Source organism: Osmerus eperlanus, chromosome 15 (genome assembly GCF_963692335.1).
Source record: "Osmerus eperlanus chromosome 15, fOsmEpe2.1, whole genome shotgun sequence".
Lineage (NCBI taxonomy): Eukaryota > Metazoa > Chordata > Actinopteri > Osmeriformes > Osmeridae > Osmerus > Osmerus eperlanus.
Window position 1 is genome coordinate 11,634,577 of NC_085032.1, and position 22,690 is coordinate 11,657,266.

General features: G+C 48.6%; 3 protein-coding genes across 3 annotated transcripts; 1 reads left to right on the forward strand and 2 right to left on the reverse strand.

Annotated features, from left to right (window-relative positions):
- Nucleotides 1-758: 758 nt before the first annotated feature.
- chpf2 (chondroitin polymerizing factor 2) lies at nucleotides 759-6,235 on the reverse strand. Its single transcript, XM_062480410.1, has 5 exons — nucleotides 4,884-6,235; nucleotides 3,359-3,923; nucleotides 2,954-3,136; nucleotides 2,070-2,780; nucleotides 759-1,885 (listed from the first exon to the last, which is right to left on the reverse strand). The coding sequence occupies exons 1-5, from the start codon at nucleotides 5,159-5,161 to the stop codon at nucleotides 1,322-1,324; spliced, it is 2,301 nt and encodes a 766-aa protein (XP_062336394.1). The 5' UTR covers nucleotides 5,162-6,235; the 3' UTR covers nucleotides 759-1,321.
- Nucleotides 6,236-7,825: 1,590 nt separating this feature from the next.
- abcf2b (ATP-binding cassette, sub-family F (GCN20), member 2b) lies at nucleotides 7,826-13,470 on the forward strand. Its single transcript, XM_062480411.1, is given in 15 exon segments — nucleotides 7,826-7,865; nucleotides 7,868-7,951; nucleotides 8,151-8,363; nucleotides 8,582-8,764; nucleotides 9,237-9,408; nucleotides 10,182-10,277; nucleotides 10,544-10,646; nucleotides 10,776-10,871; nucleotides 11,050-11,169; nucleotides 11,318-11,407; nucleotides 11,593-11,703; nucleotides 11,822-11,884; nucleotides 12,090-12,218; nucleotides 12,384-12,587; nucleotides 12,720-13,470. Coding segments are annotated over 15 exon segments (1,821 nt in total). The 3' UTR covers nucleotides 12,837-13,470.
- si:ch73-173p19.1 (uncharacterized) lies at nucleotides 13,234-21,556 on the reverse strand. Its single transcript, XM_062480408.1, has 17 exons — nucleotides 21,379-21,556; nucleotides 20,498-20,604; nucleotides 20,179-20,327; nucleotides 19,673-19,830; nucleotides 19,320-19,478; nucleotides 18,696-19,155; nucleotides 18,369-18,470; nucleotides 17,632-17,722; nucleotides 17,203-17,426; nucleotides 16,772-17,014; nucleotides 16,488-16,586; nucleotides 16,111-16,304; nucleotides 15,747-15,921; nucleotides 15,482-15,638; nucleotides 15,130-15,283; nucleotides 14,680-14,791; nucleotides 13,234-14,549 (listed from the first exon to the last, which is right to left on the reverse strand). The coding sequence occupies exons 1-17, from the start codon at nucleotides 21,391-21,393 to the stop codon at nucleotides 14,377-14,379; spliced, it is 2,772 nt and encodes a 923-aa protein (XP_062336392.1). The 5' UTR covers nucleotides 21,394-21,556; the 3' UTR covers nucleotides 13,234-14,376.
- Nucleotides 21,557-22,690: the final 1,134 nt, after the last annotated feature.

Consider the following 22,690-nt stretch of genomic DNA (forward strand, 5'->3'; position numbering starts at 1 on the left):
AGCGCTGTAATGAAGCCTGTGACCTCAATGATTTTTACCTCAGAAAGAGCCTCTTTCACTCCCCCCTCCACCTCCTTCCCACCCTCCCCTCACCTCCACCTCCTGAAGTTGGAAATGACAACTTTCTTGGAGGAGCTGAGGGAGTGGGGGGAGTAGTTTCGCCCCTGTGTGTAATCCTCATGCCCCTGGTCAAGGACAAGGTTGTGAAGTGGCTCATTCAGCTCCTGCACCCACCCTGCTGTGGGGTGGGCGAACCCTCCAAACTCCTCTTGGACCTGGGCCAGGTGGACCAGAGCCACACCCCCCCCCCCCCCCCCTGCAGCCTCGCTGTGCTCAGCCGAGCCCCACCCCCAAAACACATGTGTACAGAACTGCCAGACAGAATCCAAGGAGGCCCTGTTAAGGGGGTGGAGAAGGACTTGATTTAACATGAGAAACCGAAGCAAGCAGCTCTGGTACAAACTGTACCCTCCCTAGGCAGACAGCCTGGGAGAGTACAGAACACTGGGCTGCATATGACAAGGTGAATAACTGCTGGAATGTACAGGCTTATCTTCCAGTCCTTTCACGTTCCTGCAGCGATGGTTTGAAGTGAACCCTTCGCTAGATTTGAAGAGGAAAGAGAAGCTGGGATATATAATATATAAACATGTGGATGCATGTAAGGTCTCGGTCGTCCTGGCTTCTTTTGACTGGGAGAGAGAGAATACAATGACTCAGCTAAACCCTGAACAGAAGTAGGACTGGAGGACGTAAGCCAGGGGACATTCAGCTGTCTTTAATGACACGGCACTAAAAACAGACGGGAAACAGGTAGACAGTCGATGGCTTCTGTTTAATCCCAGTAGAACTAACAGAATAAACTCCTCACAGACTATAATCAATAAGATCGACACAATCATGAAGGAAGACATATGGCTCAAGGTCCCCCCCCCCCCCCCCCCCCCCCCCGTTTTCTTTCGTTTTTTCTATCAAGTCAACACATATTGGTGCTGTCACTCACGGTCAATGCTGTTCATTGTTCATTCAGCAGCAGGAAAAACAGCACCTGGACTCCAAACCCCAGGGTCTCTCTGGAATGGTCCATAAGCCTTTTGTCCATAAGCCTTAAAAAGGCTCGTAGTAGTTCCATGTTTCACTCTAGGGCCAGATCAGGCAGATAACTAGCCCCCGGCTGCAGCACAGGAAGCAAAGTTTCACTTTTAGATCATCCAAACAGGGTCATACAGACAGAAGGCAGCTTATCTCCCTCAGAGGGTGTGTGTGTGTGTGTGTGTGTGTGTGTATGTGTGTGTGTGTGTATGTGTGTGGTGCTCCACCTCTAGGTGCTGTTGGCCTGCTCCTGCTCGAACAGAGCCATGGCCAGGTGAGAGCGCGAGGCTAGGCCCTCCAGGTTGCTAAGAACACAGCGGTGGTAGATGTCCTCGCTGAAGCGTGGGTTACACTCCCTCCTCACGTGCTTCTGCACCAGCGCGGGCTCCACGGCCCGGAACACATGCAGCCCCGAGTAGCGCACGAAGATCTCGTACACGTCCATGCTCTCCAGCAGCTCGTCGTTGTCCAGGATGTCGGCGGCCATCTTGGTGCGGGCGGCCATGTAGTCGGCGTTGTAGAAGCAGGCCTCCTCGAAGACGTGGCGATCGAAGCGCCCGTCGCGGAGCGCCTCGGAGGAGAAGGAGGAGGAGGGGGCCGAGGGAGGCTGGTCGCGGTAGACGATGGCGGGGCTGAACTCCTGGAAGTGGATGGGGAAGAACACCTGCCAGTTGCTGATGGCGTTCATGCGGCAGCGGTTGAGGAAGTCGGCGTTGACCTCGGTCCACACGCTGGCCAGGAAGAAGAGCGTGTCCACTGGGTGCTTCTTGGAGATGATGTCCATCAGCTTCACCTGGGACAAGGGAAACACATTTTGGTCTTATTTTCCTTGATACATAACTCCTTAACCGGTTAATAACATAATAATACATAATAATCTCTCAGAATATGAGACTAGTGACTCAAAATCTGCTTAAACTGTTATTTTGGTGGTTTACAGATTAGCCGATAACAGGTTAGCCAATGTGGACCGATACCTGTGAAGGCACCTCCGTCTTCACGCTGATCCAGGGGATCTTCACGTCTCCGTAGCGCTTCTCCACCTCCCCGATCATGGCCTTGACGCCCGCGAACACGTCGGCCTGGCTGACGCGCTGCGCGTCGAAGGGGTCGTACACAAACAGGAAGGTGAGCAGCACGTTGTCGTGGGTGTCCAGCGTGTTCATGACGTACATGTCCAGGAAGTTCCCCACGTAGTCCTGCTCACGGGCCGTGACGGGCAGGATGACCTGCACCCGCGTGGCCTCCGTCACGTACGGCATGGGGATGATCTCGATGGAGCTGAGGGGGCGGAGGAGGCTGACCCGCTTGCTGATCACCTGGCTGTGACCCTTCTGGGTGTAGGCCTCCAGGGCCAGGTCCAACACGTACTCCATGCCCCGCGTGGGGTCGAAGCGCCGGTACCCGTTGAGCAGACGGCGCTTGCGGAAGCGGAGCTGGGGCTGGTAGCGCTCGTTGAGGCGCTCCACGGCCGTCTCCAGGACGGCGGTGACGTCCGCCCGGTCGGCCCCTCGGAGCTCGCACTTGGGGGAGCTGTCGGAGCAGGCGTAGATGTGCTCCTCGGTGAAGTACTCCCAGTTGATGACCTCGAAGCGGGTCTTGGGCGTGAAGGGGGGGTTGACCCCGATGGGCCAGGTGGCCCCTGCCTTCCCCTCAGGAGTCAGATCACTGAGGTTGTTAATCTGGACCTGACCACACACACAACCTCAATCAGACACGTTTTATACAGTGTGTACACTATAATTGTTGATACATATAACATCTTATAAATAAGGCAATTTGGATCAAATGTATTCAGTGGAATGTGATAAGAGGGATTCAGACCGTGATGAAAGTGATTGTGATTGTTATGATGGGTCACCTGCAGCTGCTGAATCTGCAGGTAGGTCCAGTCCAGCTCGATCTGGCTGAAGCGTTTGTGCAGGCGGTACATGAGGCTGGGCTCAGACACGGGGTGCACTGTGAAGGCATTCTTGAACTGGACACTGTCCTCGCGTTCCGGGTCAGCGTTCTTCCCCAGCTCAAAGTACCGATACGTCATCTCCTGTGGAACGAGGGGCAAACAGGATTGGGGGGACGCAAAGTAGCCAAGTGTCACAAAAGGAATCATGACGTATACAGTTTTGGATAACTATTTTGGCCATCTACATCTGATCCTGACTTATTAGGCAAAAACCTATATAACATATTCTGTCTTCTCTGTCGTTAAGTATTGGTCACAGCTCTACTATCCTCTATCTCTTCTGTAGCTGAGTGTTGATGGTACCTGGTGCACCTCCACACAGCTCAGACCCAGGAAGTCGATGATGCAGCGCCCGAGCCACTCGTCGGGCCTGACGCTCAGGATGTCGTTCCGGCAGGTGTCCAGGTGAGGCTGCAGGCGGGCCAGGAGGCTGCGTGAGAGCAGGTAGCCGTACCCGCCGTGGCAGTACCTCGTCTTCTCCTCGCCGCCTATGAACTCCTCGGCCCGGCCCATGTAGACGTCCTGGCCGGCGCTCAGGTGCCCCACCAGCTCCGCCAGGCGCTCTGCCTGGATGTAGGTGTCGTCCTGGGCCAGGTAGAACCAGTCGTAGTCGGAGCCGTAGTTCTGGTGGAGGTGGCGGACCGTCTCGTACATCAGCCAGACGGGGCGGTCGTCGCCATGGGCGACCACGGTCATGCCGTGGGGTATTTTGGTGCTGCGGAGGCCGGTGAAGAAGAAGGTGCGGTGGAAGTGGTGGGCCACGGTGCGGTTCACCGCCACGGCCAGCGTGCCGAGGGTGGCCCGCGAGCTCAGCACGCCCACCAGGAGGCGCTCTCGGATGCCCAGCTCTGTGTGGATGTAGCGGGTCCTGCCAGGCACAGAGGGGGAGGCGTCGGAGACAGCGGTTCAGGGACTTCAGTTAAATCAAACACCTTATTCTCAGTTTTGGCTGTAGTAATTTGTCATCCAGAGACGTTTGGAATGGGGAATTTAACTAAACAAATACTTAAAACTAATATAGGAAATTGTGTATGGGTGCATTGTGTCCTCTTTTGACCAGATGGCTGGGTAGGTCACTAAGTTCATCACAGGACCCCTGGACTTACCACTAATTCTACAGGAGTTTAAGATTTAGGACGGAATTATCAGGCTTTTTATAATTTACACGATTTTTTGGACAATGGCAGAATATTTGGAGGGTAAAATCATAAAGGGTCCACCTGAACCTCCTGTCTTTCTAGAGAACAGTAAATAAACAGGTTTAATGGTGGGGTCTTCTTCAGATGCTAGGCTAATTATAACTGCCCTAGCTAATAATCAGCTTTAGACGGTAGCTCAGAGAGAAGTAAGGCAATGGGGTTATAAAACCATGTTCTTTTTCAACAAATAAATGAAAGGTAAAAAGTCAGCAAAGCAGGATGTTTGTTTTTTTACCATCTAATGTCACAAATCTTGAAATTGCTTCATCCACTTACAGTAACAGTATCTAGCTTTAGGCACACATGTATACCCTGTAGGAGATGGGGGCATTGGGTGGGGGGATAAACGCATAGGCCTAAGTCTATTAAATCCCTGGGAATAAATCAGACCAAGAGAGGTGCATCTGTGATGCATCTGCAGGGCTCATCATTCAAATATCAACAAAGAATTTGGCAATGCGGGTTCCTGTGTTGCATTAGTGTTCAGTGAAATTCCATTCCATATCCCAGCAACTGCCTCAGTGAAAACTATCTTCACAGACTGGCTCGTCTACAGTGTTGGGACTGGATGTTGAGAGTGGTTGTCCTAGTTGTGTATCCAAACATACTCGGTCACTCACTCCACTCACCTGAGGACTTTTTTGTGGGGTTTGTTGGGATCCTTATGATAAGGCACAATTCGTGGTTGGAAGTCCTCATTACCACCATCATCCCTGCTGTCACCTTCTGGGTCTCCCCTATGGCTGCCCAGGAAAAGACCCCCATTGCCCAGCTCATCCACACAGGAGTCATCTGTGTCCCCCTGTGTCCAGGAGACCATCAGTAGACTCAGGCTGCATCCCAAAGAGAGGCCCAGGATGAGGGGCAGCGCAGGCCTGAACACGGCCAGAAAGGATGAGAGGCGCATAGTCCTGGCTGGATTTCAGTATGCAGTTAGGTTAGTTGGGTGTTACCAGTGTGTATCTCTCTAAAAGAGAAGTAATGTCCAAGAACATGGGTTGACCCTTCAGATTCCTTGATACTTTATGTTTTTAATTTATTCTGCTACCAATGACGGTAAAAAGCTAGTGTGACATTCTTCGTCTTGAAAAAAAAGTTCTATAATAATTTCAACTTCACTTAATAACTGCAGCCTTAAACAAATGCCACCATTCAATGGCTAAGACTCTTGCACCTTGCAAATAAAATCCAGTTCCAAAAGCCAATACCACAGTAATAGAGGTCTACAATTAGTGCAAATTATGTATGCTCTATACTGTATTACTTTCACAACAAAATGATTGGTTTGGCAGAAATTCGCTAGCTAAAGCTAGCTAGTTAGCAGCAGCTATAGCCTACAATTCCAAGACACGACGGATGATGGCGAGTAAGGTTTGCCAATTGGAAAATACAATGCCTATTGCAGTCACCAATAATATTTATACTTCCTACAGATAACACATTCACAGCAAACGGTTGTCACAGACTAGTAAGCAAGCTAACTATGATTTTATATCCTTTGTTGTGTCTGAACACTCAGGTTCCAGCAAGGCTCAACTAGGCAAAGCCAAAAGACGTCTTCATCTTTGAGAAAGCAGTTGACGACATCCATGTTCTTCTGATCGTAAAACACTCTCCTGAAGGCGACAGCGTCAGACACAAAACATTGATTGTCATTAATTTCGTAAAGTAATGTCCGCTAACATGATTCGGTCAGTTGAAGCTAGCTTGCTAGTTGCTAGCAATATCCATGTTGATGCAGCTTCTTCACATCACATTACCACTACAGTAACTTCCTCAAATGCATAGCTTTGTTTTTAACGGCAACATCAAGCAAACAATTACTTGATAGCCATTCAAACGAATTAATTAGGTAAGATCCCTGGTTCAAGAAAAGCTTCAGTTACTGATGAAAACCATTCTGCTGCATGGTGTGCATTACATCCACCGGCTGGGAAGTTTAATTGCGCTCCTGCTTGGGTGGCCAGTACAGTAGTGGGCAAAAGCAAAACCTGGCAGACACGTCATCATCTAACCGTTTTCAAGGGTCCAGAAAGAATATACTGTAGCTATTCATGATTGAAAAACGGAGGCTTTTATTTTGAACCTTATGTCCTCTATACTTCAAAGAAGTTAAAGTATAACTTGCTATTATATGAACAAGAATCTTTTTTTTCCTGTCAATTCTGTCTGTATGTTAAGGTCCCAAATGATATGATGCAATTCAATAAGGGAAACGTTGGAGCACATTCCATAACTTTCTTTACACTCATTATCCATATCGGTTATTATGTTGTATGTTTTGTAATTACCTTCCCTATTATTGTAATTACAGAGGCAGACTGGCAGAGGTACATTCTCACCGCCCCATGCCAAATATGGTCTGTCTGCTGACAGAAAGTCAGCCACCCGGCAAAAAAGTGAACACACTGCCACACCGCTCTAGTGTGAACAAACACCGTCAGAACCTGACAGTAAGGTGAGTTAGAAAAACATTTAAATGTTTTAAACGACGATGTGTAAAAAATATATTTATTGTGACCCTAGCGGTTATAATCTGATTTGTGTCCCGACCATGCACTACAATCTCAATAAATGTTAGACACTAGAAAGCTAGCTCGAGCCATTAATGGAGCTGGAAACATCTAATCCAAGCCATGCTATTTTACCAAATAATGAAAGGATAGTTCTGCTACACAGACCTAGACATTATGTTTTGTTGGGGAAGACTAACACTTATTTTATTTTCAAAACGCAAGATGACTAGTATTGCCATGGTGCCAGCCTATGTCTAGCTAGCTGATTTGCAGTGTGCGTATACCGCCATAACTAAAGCTAACTGTACTGCTGCGCTGTTATCAGGCCATGTAATTACACCTCAAGTCGCTGCGCTTGCTTAGTTTGAAGTCAACTGCGGCATATTGTTCATACCATGCGGAACGGATCAATTTACACATTATATCAGGTGAAAAAACGGCCTGATATAATGTGTATCCCCTCTGTAACTTTTGCTAGAAAAGAGCAGACATCTCCATATTATCTCAGGTTGTTCATTGTGACCAAAAGAACACAGAAAATAACACACATGGAAGGACAGACCCTTTGCATGTTCGGGAGGGGGGGTACACATTATATCAGGTGAAATAATGTGTATCCCCCCTGTAACTCATATGGTAGACAGCAAAAGTTACAGAGGGGATACATTACATTTACATTACATTACAGTAACAAAAGTTACAGAGGGGATACACATATCAGGTGAAAAAACGGCCTGTGTTAAGCCGCAGGATCTGCGGCCAGGGGATGCAAATCCTGGCGGGGATAAGTGCCTTGGCACGACATTTTGCAGTATCGCACACCCCTACTCAACATACAGTAAAGTAGAGCTATCTTTGACAACAAGAGTTATTGTTGGGCCACTGGCAACATTGTCTCCCTCAGTGTTTATCCCCAAACAGTGTTATGTTCACCAGAAACTCAGTCAACGCACCATTTACTATTTTTACATGGAAAATGTGTTCACCCCAGGTTCAGATGTGTGTAGCTCATTAAGTGTCCGCTTTCATTGACTCTAGTTTTCCCTCCAGCAACAATGCCGTCAGATTTGGCCAAGAAGAAGGCAGTGAAGAAGAAGCTCGCCAGCGCACCAAGAAACCGGACGAGATGAGCGAGGAGAGTGAACAAACGGAAAACCAGGAGACTGGAGCAGAGAGTAATGGTGAGAGAAAAAAGTATGTAGATCATTCAAATGATTCACTAATCATCTGCAGCAATTACTAGCATTTGTTCCATGGGTCAGTGTGTGTGTGTACAGTATCTATGTGGCTTGGATCAGGTGGGAGTGTCCAGTAGCCATGCTTTCTAACACTAACTTGAAATTTGCGCTCAATAGTCAACAAGACTATTCTGATTGGCAGGGGTGGCTGGCCTGGCTCAGGAACTGGATGAGTTTGAGCTGAGGAGGACAGAGGCGCGTGCGGTGACGGGGGTGCTGGCATCTCACCCCAACAGCACTGATGTCCACATCAGCAGCCTTTCACTCACCTTCCACGGGCAGGAGTTGCTTAGCGACACCAGCCTGGAGCTCAACTCTGGACGACGCTATGGCCTCATCGGACTCAACGGCACGGGTACTTTGGTGTTAACGGTTTCATGTTTTTGGTTTGATCCCCCACCTTTGACAATTGAACATGAGCTGTGTCAGTTTCCATCCGATTAAATGACACACACTCCCGAATAGAGAGCGTGTGTATAATAGCTGATACATGCAGATAATATCACTATCATGAGTCATGGGTTTTCTTCATGTATACGTGTGGCGTGCCTGTGTGTGTGGTATGGGATACAGGGAAGTCCATGCTGTTGTCGGCCATTGGTCACAGAGAGATCCCCATCTCCGAGCACATAGACATCTACCACCTGACCCGGGAAATGGCGCCCAGTGACAAGACGGCCCTGCAGTGTGTAATGGAGGTGGACCAGGAGAGGATCATGCTGGAGAAGGAGGCAGAGAGACTGGCTCATGAAGACTGTGAGTTACAGCGTCATCACCGTGGAACAGTACTTTTTTTAAACGTCGGCCAGATCAATGTACATGGTTGTATTTTAAACTACATTGTCCCTGCAAAACGAAGTAGGAGAACTTGAATGGAAAACTCTGACATGATGAAGAACACTATTGTTACATATATACGGTTAGTCATATGGTGGACATGGTCTTGACAACCACCCTACAGTGCACCGTTTGTCAGCATTGTGTGACACACATATCTCGGGGTAAGATGGCTGAGCGGTTAGGGAATCGGGCTATTAATCAGAAGGTTGCCGGTTCGGTTGCCGGTTCGATTCCCGGCCGTGAAAAAATTACGTTGTGTCCTTAGGCAAGGCACTTCACCCTACTTTCCGCGGGGGGGGAATGTCCCTGTACTTACTGTAAGTCGCTCTGGATAAGCGTGTCTGCTAAATAACTAAAATGTAAATGTCTCTCCCTCTCTGGAGCCCAGCGGAGTGTGAGAAGCTGATGGAGCTGTAAGAGCGCCTGGAGGAGCTGGATGCAGACAAGGCAGAGGTGCGGGCCTCCAGGATCCTCCACGGCCTGGGCTTCAGCGCCTCCATGCAGCACAAGAAGCTCCAGGACTTCAGTGGAGGCTGGAGGATGAGGGTGGCTCTGGCCAGGTAGGAGGAAAGATGGTGTACTCAGGGGGAACAGATTTCTCTGGAGGCCTGAGGAAAGTGGTACTGAGTCAAAACTTTTTTTCCAAAACCTTTTTTCAAAAACGTTTTTTAAACCTTTAGAAAACAAAATCCAAAACTTTTTCTAAAACCTTTAGAAACGTTTTTAGTACAGCCACAACAATAATTGTGCCAGCCCCAACATGAAACAAGCAAGACAATTGTGTATTCTATTGTGTATGTATTCACATGAGCCCCACGACTGTATGGATTACTAAAATTGTGTTGCAAATAACCTAGACCCATGTCAGAATGTCAAAATGCAAAAACACAAGAAATTACATTTTGGGACAAGTCAGGTTCAGTTTGGGACTTTTAATTTTGCACTTCGAGACGGTACTGGGACAGTGACGAAAAAAGTTAGTTGCGAGCCCTGACAAACCGTCCAGACTCCAATTATTACTTTTAAGCTCTGCTTTTCAGTTGAAAAAATTCACACTGTACAGTGTAACCTGAGCTATGTGAATGTGATGTTCTCTCTAAATGTACCTTCTGATACTCTTAATTGGTAAGATTAGGCTGTCTGTACCCTAAGCTCTATACCGACACAGTACCAGTACAGATGATCAGTCACTATCCCATTCATGGAGCACAAAGAGAGAGTTTTACCAAGTGTAGATCTCAGAGAATGGAACAGAAATAGATTAACATTTGAAATAGAACATCCTATCAAGTTGCTTGTGTCCTGTCCTGAGTGTGTCTCTGGCTTCCCTCAGGGCCCTGTTCATCAAGCCCTTCATGTTGCTGCTGGACGAGCCCACCAATCACCTGGACCTGGACGCCTGTGTGTGGCTGGAGGAGGAGCTCAAGGCGTAAGTCTGTCGCTCGCTCAGCAGCTGCTCTCGTGTTCGGGACCCCTGGGAGAGAGGCCTGGGCAATCTCCACACCAACGGTTGGGTATTTTAAATGTTAAATATTAATGAGTTGAATCAGTCGGATAACATTTGACTCAATCCAGCCTACTCTGGGTGTGTGTGTTTCTTTGGTCAACCGCCAATATGCAGAATGTTCTGGGTTCTTTTGTGTGATTATCCGTGTTCGTGTCATCCATTTCGAGTGTTCCTTGTTCCCCTATCAGGTTCAAGCGAATCCTTGTGCTCATCTCTCACTCTCAAGACTTCCTGAACGGTGTGTGCACCAACATAATCCACCTGCATCAGAGGAAGCTAAAATACTACACAGTAAGACCTCTGTGGTTGCACCATATATGGCCGCCTGCTTCACCGTGCGTCTTGCTGTCTACCGGGGGTCTCGTCCTGGGGGGGTGTCACTTCATTTGGATGACAGAGCGTGTCTATTTTGAATGGCAGGGTAATTACGACCAGTACATAAAGACCAGGGAGGAGCTAGAGGAGAACCAGATGAAGCGTTTCAACTGGGAACAGGACCAGATATCACACATGAAGGTGAAGGCCGCCACCCCGTGGCTACAATATGTATTACACTGCGATACATTACGCTGATGCACTCTGACAAGGTTGTCAACACTGAGGGCTTATATCCGACACTCATTCTCTTGCTTTATCTGTGTAATTATCGCTCTCTCATGCACTCCCCGCTCCTTCTGTGTTCTTCTCTGGGTAGAACTACATCGCCAGGTTTGGTCATGGCTCTGCTAAGTTGGCCAGACAGGCGCAGAGCAAAGAGAAGACTCTGCAGAAGATGGTGGCCTCAGGCCTGACTGAACGAGTAGTGAATGACAAGGCAAGAGACCCTCATCCAGCCAGCAACTCATCTGGGTGGACACCAATGAACACACCCGATCTCATTCATGACATCTCGTGAAGCTAAAGGCAGTGTCTCCCTATAGCGATGTACCATAACCTCTTCTCTGCCTCTCCTCCTCCCTCAGACTCTGTCACTGTATTTTCCTCCCTGTGGGAAGATTCCTCCTCCGGTTATCATGGTTCAGAACGTCAGCTTCCAGTACAGCGACAACACTGTGAGTAGGGGTGCGTTTGGGGAGTCTGTTTGGGTCGCCACACCCATCACCAGGGACGGAGCACCTAGACTGTATGTTCTCCCGCCACATCCACCTGTCTTATGAACTGTGGTTCACTGTTATGAAATGCTGTAAGGGGAATCAAGATTGACTGAAACAAACCTCTCTCTTATGTCTCATCCCAGCCTCACATATACAAGAATCTGGAGTTTGGTATCGATCTGGACACACGAGTGGCCCTGGTGGGGCCCAATGGGGCGGGGAAGTCCACACTGCTCAAACTGTTTATGGGAGAGGTAGGAGGGCCAGCGGCACTAGAGCAAAACAGTTTAGTTCGCCTGTAAGGATCCCTTCTCGGAGGTTGTGTTTGAACAGTGGGGTATGCTCCCTTTGTCTCTCCCCTGGGCTCCCCAGCTCCTTCCCACTGATGGCATGATCAGGAAACACTCTCACGTGAAGATTGGGAGATATCACCAGGTGGGAACAGCACTGAAACACGGCCGTACACACATGATTTACCGCAGTTTGCAGTAGCTTTGTTAATCAGTTCCCGCCTCTTCATCACTGAGACCAGAAGCGTGTTTCTCCTGCCCGGCACAGCGGCATGTCGTGATGTCGAGTGTTGACCTTCACTGTAGATGATAGACCCTCTCAGTAACCTCAGGACCCCTCTGGTCTGCAGCACCTCACAGAGCAGCTGGACCTGGACCTGTCTCCTCTGGAGTACATGATGAAGTGCTACCCCGAGATCAAGGAGAAGGAGGAGATGAGGAAGATCATCGGCCGCTACGGCTTGACTGGAAAACAACAGGTGAGGATTTGATTTGGTTTGACCTTGATGTGTAACCAGGAATAACCTCCACCGAGGAGCCACCTAGGTGACACAAAGCCTTTTGTAATAGGGCAGCGTCAGCTATTGTTACAGTTTGTGTATTTTGTATGTAGTTTGATCTTTTTCTTTTCCTCGGTTCTCAAGGTGAGCCCTATCAGGAATCTGTCTGACGGTCAGAAGTGTCGTGTGTGCTTTTCCTGGCTGGCCTGGCAGAACCCCCACATGCTGTTCCTGGACGAGCCCACCAATCACCTGGGCATCGAGACTATCGATGCCCTGGCGGACGCCATCAACGAGTTTGAGGGCGGCATGATGCTGGTCAGCCACGACTTCAGACTCATCCAGCAGGTGAGCAACCTTCCCCTTTCCTGGTTGTTTTGTTTCTAAAAGAGAATATTAAGTAAAGAAATGTTTAAGGTTTTGTTTGTAAAAGGTGGCTACTATATGCTTGAAGAATGTAACCTCTTTCTCCCCCCCTAGGTGGCACAAGAGATCTGGGTGTGTGAGAAGCAGACCATCACCAAGTGGAACAGGGACATTCTGGCTTATAAAGAGCACTTGAAATCCAAGATTGATAAGCAAACACATGATATCTAGAACCTCCTACCTTCCATTTGTGACACTTTGCCTCAAACCTCCTGGACATGGATATGTCAGGGATCCTGCTTTGTGAAACATCTGACAGTACTCAGCTGTAGCTGCACTCTGATTGGCTGATGTAGCATCTCAATGCATTATGGGATGCTTTTTGGTATACTGGCATCAGAAAAAAATATTTTGTATTTTTCAAAAACAAGTTACATTTGATAAAAAAAAAGCTTTCAGGTCAAATTGTATAATATTTAAAAGTACATTTCCCTACCCATATGAAAGATATTTTGCCTTGTCTTTTTATTTAACTATATGTACTTGATATAATGGTTTGTCTGAATAAATCTATTTGCAATGGGGTATTTACAGTTGCTTTGATTATTATGATGTGCATGAAACAAACTAAACATTCAAAACAGTATTTATTTCTTCTGCATTTGCCTTTGAAAATGTACAGTGCTCTTATCCAAAACCATTTACATTTTGGGGAAAAATAAACTGTCCAGTATTTTACATCTCTGTAAACATAAGAGACGCAAAACTCAATTTCATATTACAGAAGGTGCATTGGTGCTCATGAACCCAGCCACTCATGCAATATGCATCATGGCCAACTGTCGACCAACACATCGACCAACTCCTACCACAAGGGTATGCTTAAGATATCCAGTTGTAATGGAATTTATTTTCAAATGGACTTAAAAGTGTTACGGATTACAAGCAGAGTCTAACAGGAAAAACGAGGTTGAATGGACGTTAATTGTCTGGCATAGAACACATCCCCCTCACTGGAGCTGCCAGGTCTGAGGGGCTACAACTGTTTTACTGACTGAATTTTGAAGGGAAGTATTTGACATTCTAGTTAACATGCTGTGGTACATACATGGTACACACCTGGTTGTTTCATATAGTTGCCCTGCTTTAAGACATTTCATGCATACGTGTCGGCCACTTTCTGGATCTATGTGGCACGATCAAGTGGGAGGTCAGTTTGTCATCATGACATCATGTCATCATGACATCATGTCATCATGACATCAGCGGTTTGGGGGTTTGATACATGGGTTCAGGTGTAATGCATGTATAATATCTGCAGAGGCTAAAGTCAGGGGACGCAAGGCTGTGTGCTAAAGACGCCAGAGCGGGTGTGCCGCTAGCTGATGGGTTGTCTAGCTGATGCGTTGTCTAGCTGATGCGTTGTCTATCTGATGCCTTGTCTAGCTGATGCCATGTCTAGCTGATGCCTTGTCTAGCTGATGCCTTGTCTAGCTGATGCCATGTCTAGCTGATGCCTTGTCTAGCTGATGCCTTGTCTAGCTGATGCCTTGTCTAGCCGGGTGACAGACTGTCGTGTTGGAAGCAGGTGATTCTGTCAGCAGGATACTGAATAGATCACACTGAATTAAAAACGTTTGTTTGGTCTGTATGTTTGGGTAGTGGCCATCTGTGGTTCTCCATGTGTGTGGCTCTAATAAGTCTTGTGTGTGTGTGTATGTGACAGTGTGGTAGGCTGCTGGGGAGGGGGGCTGAGCGCGCTGTCCAAGTCTCACTGGGCGTCGTCGTCGGAGACCTGGTCGGGGGGGATGACCGTTGTGTTGCTGGCGCGGATGCTGGTGATGTGTGGGCAGGAGGAGATGAGGTTGGCGATGCCCAACAGTGTCACGCCAGAGCTGTCCAGGTTCACCTGGCTCAGGTTCATACGCTTCAGGTACTTCAGACCTGAGGACCACAACAAACGACCATGAGCTGAAGCTGGTAGTCGTTCATCCCTGTGCTCCATTCTGCTCGAGCCTGGTGTCAAACAGAACGGATGGCCAGGCAGTGTGTGTGTGTGCGTGCGTGATCTTACCGTGGTCAGTGATGCGCGTGCGGCTGAGGTTGAGCTTCAGCAGCTGGGAGCAGCTGACCAGACCTCTCCTCACCACCGTGTCCCCCACCTGGGTACTGGCTAGCCCCAACACCTGAGAAGAACACACCAGCGCATAGGCCTGTTCAAACACTCTTATTCAATAACATGTGTTCCAACAAAGCAATGTTTGTCCTCCTCTGATTAACCTGCTGTACCTAGCTACAGGAGGTGTGGCAGACAGGTATGGTGTGTGTGTGTGTGTTAGTATAGGGTGTGTGTGTGTGTGTGGGGGGGGGGGGTAGGGGCTCACCTGCAGGTGTGGCAGACAGGTGTGGTGTGTGTGTGTGTTTGTATAGGGAGTGTGTGCGCGTGTGTGTTTGTATAGGGAGTGTGTGCGCGCGTGTGTGTGTGTGTGTGTGTGTGTGTGTGGGGGGGGGGGTAGGGGCTCACCTGCAGGTGCGGCAGACAGGTGACCAGAGCAGCCACGCCCCTGCTGGTGACGGCCGTGCGGTCCAGACAGAGCTCCAGCAGCTCCTGCAGACACCTCAGAGAGGGCAGCCCCGCGTCTGTCACCTGGGTGTTACTGAGGGACAGCTTCTTCAGCCTGGGAAACACGTACACAACACACACACACCGCGAGTAGTTAGTCACTGTGACAGGCCGACCAATAATGCACACAAGTATTTGAAGAGATTTCAAATAGCATTTTGCACCAAGGTTTAAAAGCTACTTAGAGATATGTAATGTAGCTGCAGAGGCCATGTTGATGATGAGTAAGCTACCATAGAGGGGTGGGGTTTACCTGGTCATGGATGCCAGCTCAGAGACTCCCTGGTCAGTGACGTGTGTGTAGTCGGTCAGGTCCAGCTCTGAGAGGAGAGACAGCCTGGAGAGGAAGTGCAGCCCACTGTCTGTCACTGAGTGGCGCCCAGGAAGGGTGAGCTGGGTCAGCTTAAGACCTAGGAAGACAAAACAAACTCACCCTCAAAAAACACTCATCATTACAGTTGTATGCAATTGGTTTCTAATACACACCCGCACACACAGCTAAAAACAGAGCGACTTACCCGAGATGATCTGAAGGGCGTGGTTGCCGTCAGCGACGGGGATGCCGGCCAGGCTGAGGGAAGAGAGAGAGGAGTGGGTTGCCAGGTTCTCCAGGGAATCCTCCCTCACCCCGGTGCCATCCAGGTAAAGGGTCTGCAGGCAGGCCAGCTGTGCCAGGGCAGACACATCGCTCACCTGAGGGAGGAGCAGGGTTGGAGAGAATGACAGAACACAAAAGACATTTTTAAACGGTGAACCTTGTAGATTTATTGTCACTTAAAAGGAGAGCGAGGCAGAGCATGAGAGAGACAGGGACAGAGAGGGAATTACAGAAAGAGGAGACACAGAGGAAGCAGGGGTGTGTGTGTGTGTGGAGGGGCCTACCTTGGTGTGTTTGATGCTGAGCAGTCGCAGCTGTGGAGTGCAGGCGGGCAGCACTGCCAGGGTAGCCTCCGTCACAGACGTCTGGTTCAGACTGAGCTGGGAGAGTGATGACGGGGCTGACTGAAGATACAGCACCATTCCGACATCGCTTACTTTGGTCTGGTCCAGGGACAGGAAGCACAGGCTCTTCAGGCCTGTGGGAGAGACAGAATCCAATGCATACCATCTGTTTAATGTCAGACTCAATCTCCAGAAAGGAGGTTCCAGGACTCTAAATGAAAGCAGGCAAGCATCTCAGTACACTTGAGACAGAGCTGGAAGATAGTGAGAGAGAGATAAAGACAGGAGAAGACAGCAGATGAAGGGCGCCTGCTCACCTGTGATGTGCTGCAGACAGGAGTCTGTCAGCTTGCTGCAGGAGGCCAGGTTCAGGTGCTGCAGTTTGACCAGACAGGGAAGGAATGACAGACCAGCATCTACATGGGAGAAACACAGCCAGCCAGGGCCCTCAGTGTCATACTCATACAGACCTCAAAACAGTCATGTAATAGCAACAATAATAGGTTTGCTTCAAATTCCATGGTGCCAGACAAAACCAATCAAGCCCAGATAAGAAATAGACTGAACGAACGAGTGGTGCAGGTGAAGGTTTTCGCCGTACCGGTGATCAGGGGTGAGCTAACGAGGCTCAGGTGCTTCAATGCTGTGAAGGCGCGGAGCTGCCGCAGCAGTTCGTTGGTAGAGTAAGGGTAGCAGTTGAGGACAAACTTCTGCAGCGGGCAGCCGAAGAACAGCTCCAAGGTCCGGGGCCGCAGCAGCCTCTCACGAGACATGTGGCTGAGCAGCAGTTCGGCCAGCTCTGGGGTCAGGCACGACAGGCTGCTGCTGTACTGCATGCTGGGAGCTGAGAGACAGAGGGAGGGGCAGAGGGAGAGAGACAGAAATTAGTGGAAGGGAGAGGAATTTGGCAGGGACCGGATAAGGAGAAAAACAAGGAAGAAGAGAGATGGAGGTATTAAATTAGATATTAAATGTTAAGCTTTAGATCTCCCCGTCTTTAACTTAAGGGATGGAATGACATGGCAGTCTGACCTGTCATGAGGTGCACGGTAGCCCTGGTGGCCATGACGCAAAGGGAGGGGACGCTGGGTGTCCTGAAAGGCCTCTTGGGGGGTGACGGGTGCCCCTGGGAGGCTTGGGGGTCGTCCTGGTGGGCAGCTCTCTGGAGACGCTCCACCGCAGCCTGGCCAGCCGCCCCGGGCACCACCCTGCCTCCAGCCCCCTCTGGCTCTACGGCCTGCTCCATTGCTGCCTCCCTGGAACACACACACACACACACACAGAGTAGGTACACAAGCATTGTATATGCACACACACACCCTCAGAAGAATCTATTGCTGAGTTTACAGATAGTAACACCATTGACTCAACATATACTGGCCCATGTCATTGGTATGAGATGATCATGTTTCTTCCAATCTCAGCCTAACTCTATGTGACAGCTTCACAGGGAGTTCTGACCTGAGTCGGTTCCCCTGGTCGGGCCAGTGGTGCCGGGGCTCAAACCCAACACGCACTCGGTTCTCCAGGAAGAACGGCAATCGAGGCATACCTGTGGAAACCACACAGTTACTCTAAGTGGAAATGGAAAGACAAAAAAAAGGTATTTGAATTGCATTGCTGTAAGAATTATAAAATCTGGATATATGTACTACCATAGACGTAGATTTGTAATACAAAGTCAATACTTGTTCAAAAACCAACAAACAGTCATACAGTCAGAACTACATGAGCTTTTTTCTGATTGGCCAGTCCATGCAGTGTAAACCAGTGTATTTGGGCCAGATGAGGACATTCACCTATTTCCTAACCCAAGCATGTAACAGGTTTCTCACAGTTAGAGAGGGGGGAGAGGACACATCTAACATGTTCCTGGCCCACTTGAGTGGAACAAGTGGCACAGTGAGGTATTTGTGCAGGACAGAATGCACCAATGCCAGTGAAAGTGCAGGTGGGGCTACTGCAGGAATCCCTTGGTGTAGCTAGCAGAACTGGAGCTGCTCCAGGAATCCCATAACCGTGGAGTATACAAGCCCTGAGAGAATGAGAGGTCGTCTGTGTCTGACAGCTGGGAACAACGAGTTTTGGGAGAGGCTGACAACTGGAGACACGAGGTAAAGGAGAGGGAGGGGGAGGAAAGCGAGCAGGGAAAAGAAGAGGGGGGAGAGAGGAAGGGGAAGCTGGTAACCAAGCGGTACCATTCAGGAGGAGGGCTGGATCTTGCTGTTCCTCGGGTTGCTCGTCATCGTCAGAGCTGGCGGCCCCATCAGCATCCCCCGGAACCAGCTTGTTGCCAGGCCCTGTCCACCACAAACCTCAGCATGAACACCAAGGATCAATTCAGCTGCCCATCCAACCGCCTGCATTTAACTCAATAAACTTGTAACGGTGAACTAATGGGTTGTTATTGAAAAAAGAGCTCTGCTGAGAGCTCTGCTGAGAGCATCACAGTAGGATTGCTTATAATCAACAGTACTTCATATGTGGATGTCTCCCTAGTCCTCAGGTGCCATGGTAACCCTTACCCCAAAAGTGGGAGGGGCCAGTCAGTGGGGGGCCCACCCCAGGGATTCCTGCGTAGCCCACTGCCTCCTCCCACAACTGTTGGGGGAGGGGTGGGGGCAGGGCAGGCTCTTCCCCCATCTCCTGGACCGGGACCTGTGGTGGGAGAGGAGGGAGGTTGGGTGGAGTCACCACCTCCTCCACCGCCGCCTGACTCAACGAGAGTGGAGCGGCGGGGCTGGCCGGGTCCTGGGGTGTCTCTGGAGGCGTGGTCTGGATGCAGAGTGCGGCATTGGGGGTGAGGCCCAGAGAGTGCAGGGAGCAGGCCAGCTCCGCCTCGCCAAAGCGCTTGCGCGGGAATCCCTGGAGGAGGGAGAATGAGGGCAGGGAGGGGTGGCGGCCAGAGATGTGCTCCATCACGCTGCGCAGGGGGGCGTCTGCAGGGAAACGCTCTCTCATGGACTCCCCAGAGGGCAGACGAATCTAAGGACACACAACGTAAAACAACTTAACATAATACAACTTACCACAACGATGCCAAGCAACCCAGCATTTGGACTGCAGTCAGTTTTTTCCCCTCTAGTCAATCAGATTCATTCCTGTACAGTTATAGTCCAAGAATGTCTTTGGAGGAGGACCAGGCTTACCATGAGGATGCAGTTGTTGTCAAGGCTGGTCTGAGTCCTGCCCCCCAGCTTCTGACCCTGGCTGTCAGGAGGAGAGGGGTCTGTGGGGGTGCCTGGCTGGGTCTTCTCCAGCAGGGTCCTCCGGTCATCCGCTATTCGCTTCAGCACCAGCTCTCGCTCCTGGTGGATCAGAGATTAGAAGTGTGATGACAGAGTGTGATACCAGGTAACAAAAAGAACCAGGGGTTAAACAGTGTGCTGTGTTAAAATACATTAATGAATCTAACTGCTTACCCCACTAACACCAAATACTCTAAGTCTTTCAATAAAACATGCCTAAAGATCCAGCACAACCAGGCCAAGGCCCTGCTAACCTGTTTCTTGTGCCTCCTCTCGCTGCGGGCCTCCTGGGCCACACGCTGCCTCTGCTGCTCCTGGAAGTCACTCTTGTCCTGCCTGATACGGGACTCCAGCGGCGGGGGCTCTGCAGCTGGGGGGGAGGGGAGCGGGTGGCCCAGGACCAGAGACGGGCCTGCACGAAGGCCAAAGACAATTGCGTGAATACAGATTGTAAACAAGGGGCAGATTCATCAATGGAGTAGTAAGACCTAAGTGTTTGTGCAATGTTTTTCTTTTTAGAGTGAAGAGAATATTCTGTCAATGCTGCTGGAGAATAGGTATGTCAACTTTGGTTTTGCTTTGTGCTCTTGCCAGTAAGCATTTTTTAGGAAAAGTACATGAAAAATACATAACGAGCTTGGAAAACAATAGCTTACAGTAATTACATAACGCCTTCTGCACACAGGACCTCTTTGTCAGTAAATGGAATGGCGGCCAAAATGTTTTCACCAATTTCTTAGCAGTGTTTCAGTGATCCTACCTCCAACGTCGGAGGGCTCCGTGCGTGACGTGCTTGGGGGGCATTGTGTCCCTGTATCTTTGGGAGGGTTGAAAGCAGAAAACGCTGTTTGGACCGGCTGGGCGGGGTGCTTTACCAATTTGTGCCTCAGACTTTCTCCTTGGAGAAGCCTGTATGAAAAAGAGATGATACCGAAACACTTTCACATAACACATTTGACATGTTCAGTTATAATCAGTGTCATTCACAACTAAATACAAATTGTATTTCAAACACTGACCATTTATAATCCCTCTAGTAGTTTAACTCAGGACTGTGTTTAGAGTTTGGAAAGACTTACCACTCAGCTGCTTCTGGTACAGCGAAGTGTCCTGCCTGCACAGCTGACTGGATCTGCTCTTCCGTGAAGCCCATTTCACACAGGGTACGGAAGAATTCCCCGATAGTCTGCAACAATAACAAGATGAAATGCCAAGGCAGGGGGAAAGGAGGGCGTGTCGACGTGAACTGAACCACATCAATGGGGGAAAGCCATAGAGCCAGCAAAAGTGTACCCTTGTACACCCCCCCCCCCCCCCCCCTAAAATACTACTGTATTTCGCCAATGCTCACAAAGCTAATGTTAGCTAGTAAGCTACATGCAAAGATGCAACTGATGAAATTAATGAGGAATTTCTACTTGACATCATTGTGCAAAAATACAAACATGGGGAGCTAGCGTAATTTCCAAAAGAGCTGAACAAAGGGAATGACAGTGCCCTGTTTCACTTGTTTTGCTAGCTAGCATGACCCTCAGATAGCTTTAGGATGACTAACGTTGGCTGAACAAGCAACGTTCGCTTACTTTGGAGACGCTCGTTTTGTATCCACAGTTAGGGCCAGTTATATAGCGGCCGTATAGGACTTACACACAAAAAGCACATTTTACATGTCTGATTAAATAAAAAATAAATAATCAAAGATATTTAATAGAACTCGTTTATTATCTTAATCTCCGTTGTTAAGTCTCTCATTTAATATTTTTCTTTGTTCGCTAGCTCATCCCTGAATCAGTTACTCCTGCTAGGCTAGCACTACGTACTTCGGTAGAACGCCTTAGCTTAAAGCAGATACCCCTTACAAGCGCTGCTTAAGTTAGCTTGCTACGTTAGCAGTAGTGTTAGCAAGCTAACGTTAGCTTGTCTTGTAGGAGGCTATTTGTCATGATAACTTTCTTCTTACCGGAGTGGAATCCATGATGTGTGATTTCTTTAGGAAGAGATGACTGATGATGATATCTAATGTTAGATACACTTTTAGTTTTGCTCTGGCTACTATACAATTTCCTTGGCTTTCATTATCTCTTAAAAATGCTTCCGAGTCCAATTGCCTGTTGTTGTACTGTACTGGCCAAACTGCGATTTGACAGAAGTCAAAATAAGCCTATCAAATAGCTGACAGAGAATGGAAAACGCCCACAAGAATTCCAAGCACACATCAGACAAGCTTGTGGCAACAATATGCAAATACAACTAGGCCTGTCTAACTAACGTTATTGTTTTACCAAACAGTTACAAAGCTATAGTCAATATGAACAAAATGTCCATGTTTCTTCCTCGACACATTCCTTGATTACAGTCATGACCACAGCCAGGGCAGTCCCACTTCTTAACACGCTGACAATAATTAGGCTACCTCGAAATAACAATTCAGTAAGTATTTTAAATAGTCTTGAAACGCAGGACCTGACATGTATTTGTTGTAGACAGAAGTGTACCTACCAACTTATATAGAAGATGCATACTGTACTTGCATATAAGCAGTTATTTAACAGTTAATAAGCTTTCACAAACCAAAAGATAACGTTCCGCTACCAACTGTTACCAAACGGGGGAGCCATATCACCTCTACAGTAGTAGGAGCCAAAAATGTAAAGAATTGGGGACTACGCACGCGCTGCTGTTAGCAACCACTTCCACGAGATAGCGGGAGATGCGGCAAGAGTTGGGGTAAGAAGTATCCAGAACTAACGATGAGTTGGCACATTTATAATGTTTATGAAATGTCAACGTTGAGAATAATATTATTTAAATCATATGGAACCAACACGGAGGGCATAAGGTACTTTCTTTCCCCCCCCAAGCGACTGTCACTTGACATGGATGGAGTATACTCAAGGGGGTCTGCTGACCGGGATTTGCTAGCCAGGAAGTGTTAACGGTAACATTTACAGAAACAGAAAATGACAGTTGGGCGGTTTTGATGTCGGTTACGAGAGGATCCCCAGTATATACAATTACTCAACAACGGTAGCGTGAGCTGGCTGTACAAGCTAGTAATACTTTAAACTGTAGTCTGATTCAACTCGAGTCAAATGACTATCCATGTGTTGAATCAGATCCCCGACCATAGCTAAGACGGGGAAGGATGACAACGCTGCTCATTTATCAGTTATCATGATTGATCAAAGCAGGGTCTCCTGTAACCATCACAGTAACTTTTCCAGATTGAATATATCGAAAAGGCTAGTCGTATCAATGTGGGGGTGTGGTCA

Excerpts from the sequence above, each read along its gene's own strand:
- chpf2 (XM_062480410.1), bottom strand. The coding sequence starts at position 5,161 with ATGCGCCTCTCATCCTTTCTGGCCGTGTTCAGGCCTGCGCTGCCCCTC. Across the intron at positions 3,137-3,358 it reads GCTGTGTGGAGGTGCACCAG|GAGATGACGTATCGGTACTT; the intron begins GTACCATCAACA and ends CTCGTTCCACAG. Across the intron at positions 2,781-2,953 it reads TGCAGATTCAGCAGCTGCAG|GTCCAGATTAACAACCTCAG; the intron begins GTGACCCATCAT and ends GTGTGTGGTCAG.
- si:ch73-173p19.1 (XM_062480408.1), bottom strand. Across the intron at positions 15,922-16,110 it reads TCAGCATCAAACACACCAAG|GTGAGCGATGTGTCTGCCCT; the intron begins GTAGGCCCCTCC and ends CTCCTCCCTCAG. Across the intron at positions 14,550-14,679 it reads CACGCGCATCACTGACCACG|GTCTGAAGTACCTGAAGCGT; the intron begins GTAAGATCACGC and ends TGTGGTCCTCAG.